The sequence below is a fragment of the Bos mutus genome, chromosome 2 (assembly GCF_027580195.1).
Source record: "Bos mutus isolate GX-2022 chromosome 2, NWIPB_WYAK_1.1, whole genome shotgun sequence".
NCBI classification, from domain to species: domain Eukaryota; kingdom Metazoa; phylum Chordata; class Mammalia; order Artiodactyla; family Bovidae; genus Bos; species Bos mutus.
In genome coordinates this window covers 73,650,081-73,662,972 of record NC_091618.1, presented here as the reverse complement: position 1 = coordinate 73,662,972, position 12,892 = coordinate 73,650,081, and the positions used below count along the sequence as shown (strand labels likewise).

At 37.2% G+C, this 12,892-nt stretch overlaps 1 protein-coding gene across 1 annotated transcript in view; it reads right to left on the bottom strand.

Annotated features, from left to right (window-relative positions):
• The window catches only part of RAB3GAP1 (RAB3 GTPase activating protein catalytic subunit 1), a 110,969-nt gene that overhangs the window by 46,865 nt on the left and 51,212 nt on the right, over positions 1-12,892 (bottom strand). Inside the window, exons 6-7 of the mRNA XM_005899488.2 lie at positions 1,810-1,929; positions 199-364 (exon numbers count right to left, since the gene is read on the bottom strand). Of these exons, the coding sequence (XP_005899550.1) occupies positions 199-364; positions 1,810-1,929 (286 nt within the window). The remainder of the gene's footprint in view (positions 1-198; positions 365-1,809; positions 1,930-12,892) is intronic.

Sequence of the window (12,892 nt, the reverse complement as noted above, 5' to 3'; positions counted from 1 at the left end):
AACTAGTTTTTAGTTTGTACACTAAAAACTAATTGGATATTTGTTTCTTTAGATACACAGAGTAATTTTTATAATCGATTACATCTTTCTTCTAATTATATTATCAATATTAGAAATATTTCTATGAAATCAATAAAATTACTAAATTACTACTTTTATCTGGATCCCAGATAAGGCAAAGTATCAATGCCAACTCACAATCTTTGATTTGAAGATATCCAGCAGACCTGATAAATGAGTATACTGATTTGGCACTTTTCGAAGATGAACCATTTCAAAATCAGTTCGGACACCAGGACCCTGACATTCACCCACATACATTCTTCGCCATTTGTGATGAATCTGCACAAAGAGTGGCACCTGGCTGTAGGATATAATTAACAAGAATAGACTGTAAGTTCATTAAACATTGAATAGCTTCTAAATCTCGCTTTACAGTATAACATTATTTTAATCTCAAATATCTAAAGAAATAAACAAGGAACATTCCACAGACATATTTATAACAAAGGCATTATTAGTTTCTTTTCTCCTTACACTAATAAAATGAAATTATCATCAAGTGGCACTGTACAGTCAGAACATTATTTTTAAATGGCTGAAAAATCATTAAAAAAAAAAAAGGCAGAATAAAAATTTTCTTGAATAAAAGTGATCTCACCTACTAGGATTTTCAAGGACATTAATTAAACTTGATTCACAGGTATTAAACAATACAAATTAAACCTACATTAGTGGTGAATTATATTTTACTTAATCATTTGAAGATATAGTTGTTCCTCCTTATTCAAAGATTTCCGTATCTGCAAATTAGCCTACTCACTAAAATCTATCTTAACTTCAAAAATCAATACCTGTAGCACTTTCAGTCATTTGAAAACATGTGCAGAGAAACAAAAAATTCAAGTTACCTGAATGCATAGTCCTAGTGGAGGCTGAACAAGGTGATGCTCTGTTATCAAGTTTTTAAAATTAGATTTTTCTTTGTATTTTTAAAATTATTTTTAATTGGAGGATAATTGCTTTACAGTGTTGGGTTGGTTTCTGCTACACATCAACATGAATCAGCCATAGGTATACATATGTCCCTTCCCTCCCATCTCCCACCTCATCCCACCCCTCTAGGTTGTTACAGTGCCCTGGGTTGAGCTCCCTGAGTCACACAACAAATTCCCACTGGCTATCTATTTTACATATGGTATATGCTTCAGTGCTACTCTCTCAGTGGGCCCACCTTCTCTCTCATTCTGTCTGTAAGTCTGTTCTCTATGTCTGCATCTCCATTGCTGCCCTACAAATATGGTTCACCAGTACCATATATATGTTAATGTACGCTATTTATTTGTTCTTCTCTTTCTGACTTACTTCACTCTGTAGAACAGGCTCTAGGTTCATCCACCTCACTAGAACTGACTCAAATTCATTCCTTTTCACGTGAGTAATATTCCACTGTGTGTAGGTACAACTTCTTTACTCATTCATCTCTTGATGGATATCTAGGTTGCTTCCATGTTCTGATTTTGCATCAAAATTTAAATAGATTAAACATTTGGAAGCAAAATACAAAAACAGTACAATTTATTAATTTTAAATATTCATGTAATATTTCAGTAAGTTTCCCTTTAGATACGCTTTCCCTAAAGATTTTGTTGTGTTGGTCCTTATATATAATATTCCAATATAATAACATAAAAATACTAATCCTATATTAATCAAAAACCTAACATTTAGCAAGCAGTTTCCTTCATAAATTTTAATTTAAAATAGTTCTTAAAACTCATGTCTAGGTGTTTTGACATGTCCACCTACCAGCCAGTGTTTCCTAAAGCAATAGACACAGAGCTCAGAAGAAGATTGCACTTAGATTCACTGAGGACAGCATCATTGTTTGCAGCAGGTGCTATCACCACAAACTCTCGGAGTCCATACCTTTAAAAAAAAGAAAAAAGAATCACTGCCATTAAACAGGCAAAAATGTCAGAACACAAAAATCTATTATTTGGGAAACGTGAAAAATATTTCCCTGAAAAGAAAGTTAGGTTTGAACCCAGGTCTGTCTTTCTTTCCTTCTTAAATGGCAACTGAACCTATAACAACCTGAATTTCCTTCATTTGGCACAAAATTCACATCATTCATCTATTTTCTCTCCATTCTTTACAAATTCGCAGCGATTTGCTGAAATTACGAATTACAAAGAAAAAAAATTAAATAATCAGTTTTGTCTTAGTTAGGTTTCAAAAATAAAACATGAAAGCCAGCACTGACTTCTTGTATTAATTAGGTGATAACATTAAGTCCACTAATGTGGAGAGTTAAAGTTTAATAGATTCCCTAAATGTCAGGAAAATAACTATCAGTCATACTTGTGCTGTCAAAGTAAGAACATGATTTAGTCTTGTTTAGTCGGTAAGTCCTATCTGATTTTTTTTTTTTTTTTTTTTTTGTGACCCCATGGACTGTAGCCCACCAGCTCCTCTGTCCATGGGATTTCCCAGGTAAGAATACTGGAATGGGTTGCCATTTAATTCTCCAGATTTACTCTGCTGCTGCTGCTAAGTCGCTTCAGTCGTGTCCAACTCTGTGCGACCCCACAGACGGCAGCCCGCCAGGCTCCCCCGTCCCTGGGATTCTCCAGGCAAGAACACTGGAGTGGGTTGCCATTTCCTTAATCTAGTATTATAATTAAAGAATTATTATATTCTTTCACTCAATAACACATATTAGATAGGAATCACAAAATTATCAGGCTTACTCTTGGTATCTTACAATAATGCAAACTTCTCATTTAGTTGACAAGTCCATTAAAAACCACAAATCGGCAGCCAAAATTTACAAAAACATTAAGGTCAAACTGGTAATCTTGCCTCCTGAAAATTCCTGTCCTATTCACTCCCTGTTGTGTTTTTATTTAACAATATTTTTAATATAAATTTACAAAAGGCATTACTCATTTGCCTATTTTAACTCTACACAGTTATGAATACTTCTATGAACAGTCTCAAGAAATTCCCCAAAACAGTAGCAAAAAAGATTTAATTTTTTTAAAATCCAATCATAATCTGTTTGCTGTTTAGATGACAAAAGTTTATTTCATCTTCTCACGTCTCCTCCACCCTCCTACCCCTGAAATCAAAATTAGTTATGTAGAAGTAGCATCAAATACCGCAAAGAACCCAGAGCTGTGAATTTTAGGCTCTAAATCTATTTACATACAGTTTTTTTCTTTCTTTTCTTAATATCCTTGGAAGAAAGAAAACAAAAGCACTTATTTGCCTCGGTATCCCCAGAAACTAGAGAGAAACAGTTGTCAATCGTTCTTGGTCATTCTTCCAAAACTGTTCCATCTGTCCATTGACCCATCCTTTCCTCAAAAAAGATTAGATTAATATACTTCCTGTACCTTCTTTTCAAAGGCTCATCTCCCCTACTGGTCAGTACTTTGTTTCCAGTTTTATGCTACTGCAACAACACTGCAACAATTTCTGGTATAACTGTGGGACAAATTCTTAGAAGTTGCTGGCTAAAAGAACATCTTAAACATCTTTAACATTGATAGCTGTTGCCAATCGATAGCTGTTGCCAAACTAACTCCTCCCCCTCCATACACATAAAATTGTGCCAGTGTATACTCCTGTTCACAATAAATAAGCCAAAGTGAACTGCTTCCTATTTATCTGCAATAAAAGCCAATCCTCAATGTATTTGTTTCCACTACCTGGAATGTTTTCCCTACTCAACAGTCATCATGGAACATCAGTAGATTCTTTTTTTTTTTGAAGATTTATCTCAAATACCACCCCATTACCTCTGTTAAATATGCTCTCTTCTTTGATTACAAATGTATTTTCCCTGTCACTATTATCTTTAAAAGATCAATGCATACAGGTGGTCAACAGCTACATGGAAAGATGCTAAACATCACTAATCATTAGGGAAATACAAATCAAAACAACAATGACATATAACCTTGTATCTTTTAGAGTGATGATCATCAAAAAGAAAAGAAAAACTATTGGCAAGAATGCAGGGAAAAAAGGGAACCCTCAGTCACTGTTGGTGGGGATATAGACTGGTGCAGCCAGGAGGAAAAACAGTATGGAAGTGTCTTCAAAAAAATTTTAAATGGAACTACCTTATGACCCAGCAATTCTATTTCTGGGTATTTATCTAAAGAAAATGAAAACACTAATTCAAAAAGTTATGTGCCCCCATGAACACTGTAGCACCAATTACAAAAGCCAAGATATGGAAACAACTTAAGTATCCATTAATGGGTGAATGAATGAAGAAAATGTGGTGTATGTATATGCAGACAGAGGAGCCTGGTGGGCTACAGTCCACAGGGTCACACAGAGTCAGACACGACTAAAGCGACTAAGCACGCATGCATACACACAACAGATTATTATCCTGCCATAGAAAAAACTGAAACCTTACCATGTGCAACAACATGCACGGACGTGAGGACATTACGCTAAGTGAAACAAGTCAGACGGAGAAAGACGAAATAGGATCTCACTTACATATGGAATAAAAACAAACAAACAAAAATGCACCAAGCTCCTAGACACAGACAACAGATAGCTGGCTGCCAGAGGTGGTATGTGAGGTGGCGGAAATGGTGGAGAGACCAAAAGATACAAATCTCCAGTTATAAAGGAAGTAAATTATGGGGATGTAATGTACAGCATGGTGACTATAGTTAATAATACTGTACAGTGCATCTGAAAGTTGCTAAGAGAATAAATCTTAAAAATCTTAAAAGTTCTCATCACAAAAGAAAATTCTGTAACTAGGTATGTGGACTAATATTAACAGGACTTATGAACCTACCTACCACACCCTCTGCTCACAAAAGAGTTCATAAGTTTACATTTGAACATAAATGTCTGCTAAAATTAATGTTTGTATCATTTCTATGACTTTTTTTTTAAATAAATAGCAATTAATCAAGGGACTAAATTTCTAATGAGGGTTTCAGGATCAGCCATTAGAAGGTATTTAAAGGATATGTATAAAAGGAGGCAGAGAGAAGCAGCCAATAAGTCACATTATTAAGATTCCCTCATAGCTCAGTTGGTAAAGAATCTGCCTGCAATGCAGGAGACACAGGTTCAATTCCTGGGTGGGAAAGATCCCCTGGAGAAGGAAAATAGCAACCCACTCCAGTATTCCTGCCTGGAGAATCCCATGAACAGAGGAGCGTGGCAGGCTATAGTCCATGGGGTCACAAGAGTCGGACACAACTAAACCACCACCTTGCCTAAACTATAAAACTTGATCGTGAAACTGTAACCAAGTGCCTGTGTCCCTGTCTTTTGAAGTAAAAGGCTTTTATTTTCATCTCCCAGATCTCCCCTGGGTCTCTAAAGGTTGGCTCAAGCATTAATTATCAGGATATGTGAACATGTAGAAACTAAAAGAGGTTGGGCTGGGAAAGGTAACAATTCAGATTATAAATCAACCACATAGTAGAGTCATCAAACTCCCAGTTCCTTAAAAAATATAAATGTCTGACACATATTCCTAAGTTGTTTTTACAGAAACCAGACCCCACCAGATGAAAACTGCTGACTGCAAGCACGAAGTGCCCAAACTGATTGGAGCCAGAAAATTGATGATGTGCCAAACTTTACCTTGATGCCAATCAACCCAAGAGCTGAGCACAAGCTGATCATGGACCACGCGGCCCCCTCCCTCACAATGTTCTTGAAAACCCTTCCCTGAAAGCTATTGCAAAGCTGGGTCTTTTGATCATGAGTTTCCCATTCTCATTGTCTGGTGACCTGCAATAACACTGTACTGTCCTTTACCACAACTCGGCATCAGTAAATTGGCTTTGCTGTGCGGACACACATCCAGGTTCATTAACATCATGCCCACATAACTTTTAAGACTAGTTTTACAAAATACTTTTTAAAAAGTTAAATAGGGTTAATGCTAACCTGGCAGATGTTTGATACAAAAACTGAAAAGAGGAGATAACAAAATAGAAATAGATTGATAAACTTGAACCATCAAAACTCAGCATTTGACATAAATGTTCTATTTTTTGTAAGTTTGATTAATCATATATTAGGTTTTTCTCATTCTGACAATCTTTACTCATTGTCTATGTATAGTACAAATATTTTGCATTATACTTCAAATTTGGGGGGTCTACTTTATTAACTTTCAGTTTAGTTCAGTCGCTCAGTCGTGTCCAACTCTTTGCAATCCCATGAACTGCAGCACACCAGGCTTCCCTGTCCATCACAAACCAACTGCTAGAGTCTACCCAAACCCATGTCCATTGAGTCAGTGATGCCATCCAACCATCTCATCCTGTGTTGTCCCCTTCTCCTGCCCCCAGGGTCTTTTCCCAGCATCAGGGTCTTTTCCAATGAGTCAACTCTTTGCATGAGGTGGCCAAAGGACTGGAGTTTCAGCTTTAGCATCATTCCTTCCAAAGAAATCCCAGGGCTGATCTCCTTCAAAATGGACTGGTTGGATCTCCTTGCAGTCCAAGGGAATCTCAAGAGTCTTCTCCAACACCACAGTTCAAAAGCATCAATTCTTCGGCGCTCAGCCTTCTTCACAGTCCAACTCTCACATCCATACATGACCACAGGAAAAACCATAGCCTTGACTAGACGGACCTTTGTTGACAAAGTAATGTCTCTTCTTTTGAATATGCTATCTAGGTTGGTCATAACCTTTCTTCCAAGGAGTAAGCGTCTTTTAATTTCATGGCTGCAGTCACCATCTGCCGTGATTTTGGAGCCCCAAAAAATAAAGGCTGACCCTGTTTCCACTGTTTCTCCATCTATTTCCCATGAAGTGATGGGACCGGATGCCATGATCTTAGTTTTCTGAATGTTGAGCTTTAAGCCAACTTTTTCACTCTCCTCTTTCACTTTCATCAAGAGGTTTTTTAGTTCCTCTTCACTTTCTGCCATAAGGGTGGTGTCATCTGCATATCTGAGGTTATTGATATTTCTCCCGGCAATCTTGATTCCAGTTTCTGTTTCTTCCAGCCCCACGTTTCTCATGATGTACTCTGCATATAAGTTAAATAAGCAGGGTGACAATATACAGCCTTGACGTACTCCTTTTCCTATTTGGAACCAGTTTGTTGTTCCATGTCCAGTTCTAACTGTTGCTTCCTGACCTGCATACAGATTTCTCAAGAGGCAGGTCAGGTGGTCTGGTATTCCCATCTCTTTCAGAATTTTCCACAGTCTATTGTGATCCACACAATCAAAGGCTTTGGCATAGTCAATAAAGCAGAAATAGATGTTTTTTGTTCAACTTAAAAAAGGAAATACTTAAAGCTGAAAACTTATGTGTATGTTATTCTTCAGTTGCTAAGAAGCTTCATGATTAATTTGTATCCTTGAAAGTAAGAATTTTTAACAATTATAATTTCAAAATTCTATTTAAAAAATATGAGAACAATATGAAATCTTGTTAAGATGCCTAGTTCACATTAGACTACAAATTCATAGACACTATCTCATCTTTTGCCATTCTCAACCCTCAGCTTACCCCAAGGCTTCCCAAACTATTTGCAGGCTTCAAGTTCAGTTAGGCATCATCACCTCTACTTACACTCTTCTGCCTTGAATATCTTTTTATTTAAACTCACCTGGCTTATTCTCACTTGCCTTGCAGGATTCAGGTAAGGTATCACCTCTCCTTGGAAACATTTCCTGACTTGATCTATCTGGAAAGGCAGTATCTCCTATGAGTTTGCCTCAAGCTCTGTGCTGCCCCCCATGAAAGCACTTAGCAGTGCCGCCATCTGTTCCCTTATCTCTAAACCCCCTTCTAATCCGAAAGCCATCTGAGACAAGGACCACAGTTTACCCTTGATAGCCCAGTATCTGACTCACAGTAAATGTTTTAGAAGAATGTCTGTTGAATAAAAGAAAACACATAGTTTTAATATGCCTAATTTTTAAATTCTCAAAAGTTTGTTGTTGCCCTTCTAATCTTTAAGAAAAATCAAATGAAAAAATATGGAAGTGATACAGCAAATTGATATGACGTAGGTCCCCTTCCACCCCAAAATACCTGGTAAGATATGATAATGTTTTTGAAATACATAGCTGAACTTCAGATTAAAAAAAAGATTCCTGAGTCACAAAAACAAAGAGGGAACTTAAAGGCAGAAATAAGCATGTAAAGGTGACTGAAGAAAACCAGGGGATTATCAACTCTGGGTAGACACCACAACAGCTAGTGACTAGGGATCAGGATCTTACAGGATAAACCATTTAGATGCTAAAAGCCTATTAGTATGACTTACAGAGCAAAATGACTATGCTTTGATAGACTACAGAGCCTGAGAATGATAGAAGAAAAGTCTGTTTATGTCTGAAACTACCACATATTTAGCTTAGCAATGACAATGTGAATTATACCACTCTGAGATGATAAGGTATAAACCAGCCCAGCAGAAGTGGTCTTTGGTATGTATACAGGTTAGGCTATGTCCAAGAATGCCCTAGTCTCATAAATATAAGTCTAGGTTTGGAAACTATGCTTCTGCAAGTGTGATGTCATTCAGATATTAGCATCCCCTGCTCATGAGGCACTGAGAATAAAAAGCTACATACTTTTTCTGATGTTGTTACCAATCTCTCTACCAGGTAACCTAGGAACACATCAATTTCCTTCTGTATCCTTTATATTTAATCAAGTATTGTCTGTGTATGGGCTTTCCATCAATCCAAATCAGTACAGAGGTTGTAACATTTTGAATGGCCCCTCAGGGATATGGGTGTACATGAGGCAAGGAAGTAGACGGAAGACTTCTGCTTAAAGACTGGACCATAGAAGGGACTGCCACCTCAGTAAAACTCCTCCAGGCCCAGGTGGTTTCCTGAACAAATTCTACCAAACATTTAAAGAAAGCAACATCAATTTTACACAATCTCTTTCAAAAAACAGAAGAGAACAAAATACTTCCCAACTGATGTTATGAGGCCAGCGTTTGTCTGATATCAAAACCAAAATGTAAGTTTTGTAATGTTAATATTTCTCATTAACACAGACACCAAAATCCTCAACAGGGGCTTACCTGGTGGTTCAGATGGTAAAGAATCTGCCTGCAATACCCAGATTCACTCCCCGGATTGGGGAGATCCTCTGCAGTAAGAAATGGCAACCCACTCCCATATTCTTGCCTGGAGAATTCCATGCACAGAGGAGCCTAGCAGGCTACAGTCCACAGGGGTCGCAAAGAGTTGGACATGACTGAGTTTGGCTACTACTACTACTAAAATCCTTAACAAAATATTAGCATATCATCCAGCTATAGAAGTAAAAATTATGCAAATCAATGCAAGTTAAACCACAAAGAAGAAGTAGAGTTCATCCTGCCGGTGCGAAGCTAATTAGCTATCTAAAAATCAATCCATGTAATCACCATATTAAAAAACAAAAGAAACAAAAGATCATATCAATTTAAGTAGAAAACACATTTCACAAAATTCAACATCCATTCATATAAAAACTCCTAGCAAACTAAGAACAGAACTTTCCCAACCTCGTAAAGCATATCAATGAAGAAACTATACCTGACATCAAATTTCATGGTAAAAGACTAAACAAGATTAGGATCAAGACAAAGCTGTCCACTCTCACCATTCATATTCAGTATTTTACTGGAGCCTTAGCCAGTTTAAAAAGGCGAGGGTAAAAACAGAACCAGATATTGGAAAAGTAGTAAAACTATGCTTATTCATATGACTACAAAGAAAGTTCAAAAGACACCACAAAACTCTTTCTACAGTTAATAATTGAATTTAGTATGGTCACAGGATATGACCTCAAGGCACAAAAATTAGTCACATTCCTATATACCAGGAACAAAGCGCTGGATATGAAAAAAATTTAAACAATACCATTACAATAGCTCATTTAAACAAGCAATAATTAGATATACACCTAATAAAAAATACACAGGATAAGAAAGCCAATGCCAAAGAATGCTCAAACTACCGCACAATTGCATCATCTCACACGGTAGTAGAGTAATGCTCAAAATTCTCCAAGCCAGGCTTCAGCAATATGTGAACCGTGAACTTCCTGATGTTCAAGCTGGTTTTAGAAAAGGCAGAGGAACCAGAGATCAAATTGCCAACATCCGCTGGATCACCAAAAAAAGCAAGAGAGTTCCAGAAAAACATCTATTTCTGCTTTATTGACTATGCCAAAGCCTTTGATTGTGTGGATCACAATAAACTGGAAAATTCTAAAAGAGATGGGAATACCAAACCACCTGATCTGCCTCTTGAGAAATTTGTATGCAGGTCAGGAAGCAACAGTTAGAACTGGACATGGAACAACAGACTGGTTCCAATAGGAAAAGGAGTACGTCAAGGCTGTATACTGTCACTCTGCTTATTTAACTTATATGCAGAGTACATCATGAGAAACGCTGGACTGGAAGAAACACAAACTGGAATCAAGATTGCTGGGAGAAATATCAATAACCTCAGATATGCAGATGACACCACCCTTATGGCAGAAAGTGAAGAGGAACTAAAAAGCCTCTTGATGAAAGTGAAAGTGGAGAGTGAAAAAGTTGGCTTAAAGCTCAACATTCAGAAAACTAAGATCATGGCATCCAGTCCCATCACTTCATGGGAAATAGATGGGAAACACTGGAAACAGTGTCAGACTTTATTTTTCTGGGCTCCAAAATCACTGCAGATGGTGACTGCAGCCATGAAATTAAAAGACTCTTACTCCTTGGAAGGAAAGTTATGACCAACCTAGATAGCATATTCAAAAGCAGAGACATTACTTTGCCAACAAAGGTCCGTCTAGTCAAGGTTTTTCCTGTGGTCATGTATGGATGTGAGAGTTGGACTGTGAAGAAGGCTGAGCGCCGAAGAATTGATGCTTTTGAACTGTGGTGTTGGAGACGACTCTTGAGATTCCCTTGGACTGCAAGGAGATCCAACCAGTCCATTTTGTAGGAGATCAGCCCTGGGATTTCTTTGGAAGGAATGATGCTAAAGCTGAAACTCCAGTCCTTTGGCCACCTCATGCGAAGAGTTGACTCATTGGAAAAGACTCATGTTGGGAGGGATTGGGGGCAAGAGTAGAAGGGGATGACAGAGGATGAGATGGCTGGATGGCATCACTGACTCGATGGACGTGAGTCTGAGTGAACTCCGGGAGTTGGTGACAGACAGGGAGGCCTGGCGTGCTGCGATTCATGGGGTTGCAAAGAGTCGGACACGACTGAGCGACTGATCTGATCTGATCTGATATGCTGAAATTAAAGAAGACCTAAATAACTGGAGACCAATTGTGACCATAGAGTGGAAGACCCAGCATATAAACATATCAATTCTCCACCAAAATAATCTACAGACTCTAGGCAATTCCAATAAAACTCCCAATGAGACTTTTTGTAGATATATACCAATCCTAAAATGTAAACAGAAAAGCAAAGGAGCTAGAATAGCCAAAACAAATTTGAAAAAGATTTTTAAAAAGGAAAAGGAAAGGGACTATTTAATGTAAACACTTATAAAACCAAGAGCATGCAGAAACAAACCCACACAAACGTGGCCAGTAATCTTTGATAAAGTTGTATAAGTAAGTCTATGAAGAAAGGAAACTCTTCAACAAATGCTGCTGGGACAACTAAACATCCACAAGCAAGAAAAGAATATTATACAAAAATCAACTTGAAATGGATAAAAGCTCTAAATATAAAAGGTAAAACTTTTAGAATAAAACAAATAATTGGCCATGTAATCAAAGTTAAGGTCACTAGTGACTAAATCATGATGATAATATGACCTTCTGATATATAATAAAGAGGTACTTCACCATTATGATCTTCTTTCCAAAGTCATAACCCAAATGTAACCATAAAATTTTTTTTACTTCAAAAAAATATTTTAATGCATACATGTTAAAATTGAGCTCTTTTGTTGCTTTCTTCAAACTACCACAATATTGTTAATTGGCTATACCTCAATATGGAGAAGGCAATGGCACCTCACTCCAGTACTCTTGCCTGGAAAATCCCATGGACGGAGGAGCCTGGTAGGCTGCAGTCCATGGGGTCACTAAGAGTCAGACACGACTGAGTGACTTCACTTTCACGTTTCACTTTCATGCACTGAAGAAGGAAATGGTGACCCACTCCAGTGTTCTTGCCTGGAGAATCCCAGGGAAGGCGGAGCCTGGTAGGCTGCCGTCTATGGGGTCACACAGAGTCGAACATGACTGAAGTGACTTAGAAGCAATACAAAATAAAAAGTTTAGAAAAAAAAATTGTTTTTTAATTTTTAAATCTCTCAAACTGAACGAGATTCTACAAAATTCCTGACTAGTACCCCTCAAAGCTCCAAGTGATCAAAAATGAGGAAAAGACTGAGAAATTTTCACAGGAATGTAGACTGAACAATCTAAGGTGATATGATAACTAAATGCAATGCAGTATCCCAGACTAGATCTTTGAATAGAAAATGGATGTTAGTGGAAAAACTAGTTAAATAAAATTTGACTAAGTACCTGGCATGCTGTAGTCCATGGAGTTGCAAAGAGTCAGACATGACTTAAGAGACTGAACAACAACAATGTACTAATGTTTTAACTAATGTACCAATGTTGGCTTTTCAGTTTTGACACACATATATTGATAATATAAACTAACAACAGAGGAAATTGAGAGAAGGATATCTTGGAAGAGTCTGTAACTATCTCTATAACTTTTCTATAAACCTAAAATAAACCACAAATTTTTTAAAGTTTATATACATATATTTTTTAATTAGGAGAAAGCTTTCTGACCTCATGCAAGTGTTCTCAGAAATGGCACCAAAAGCATGATTCATAATGTAAAAAACTGATAAACCAAACTGCATCAAATTTTAAAAA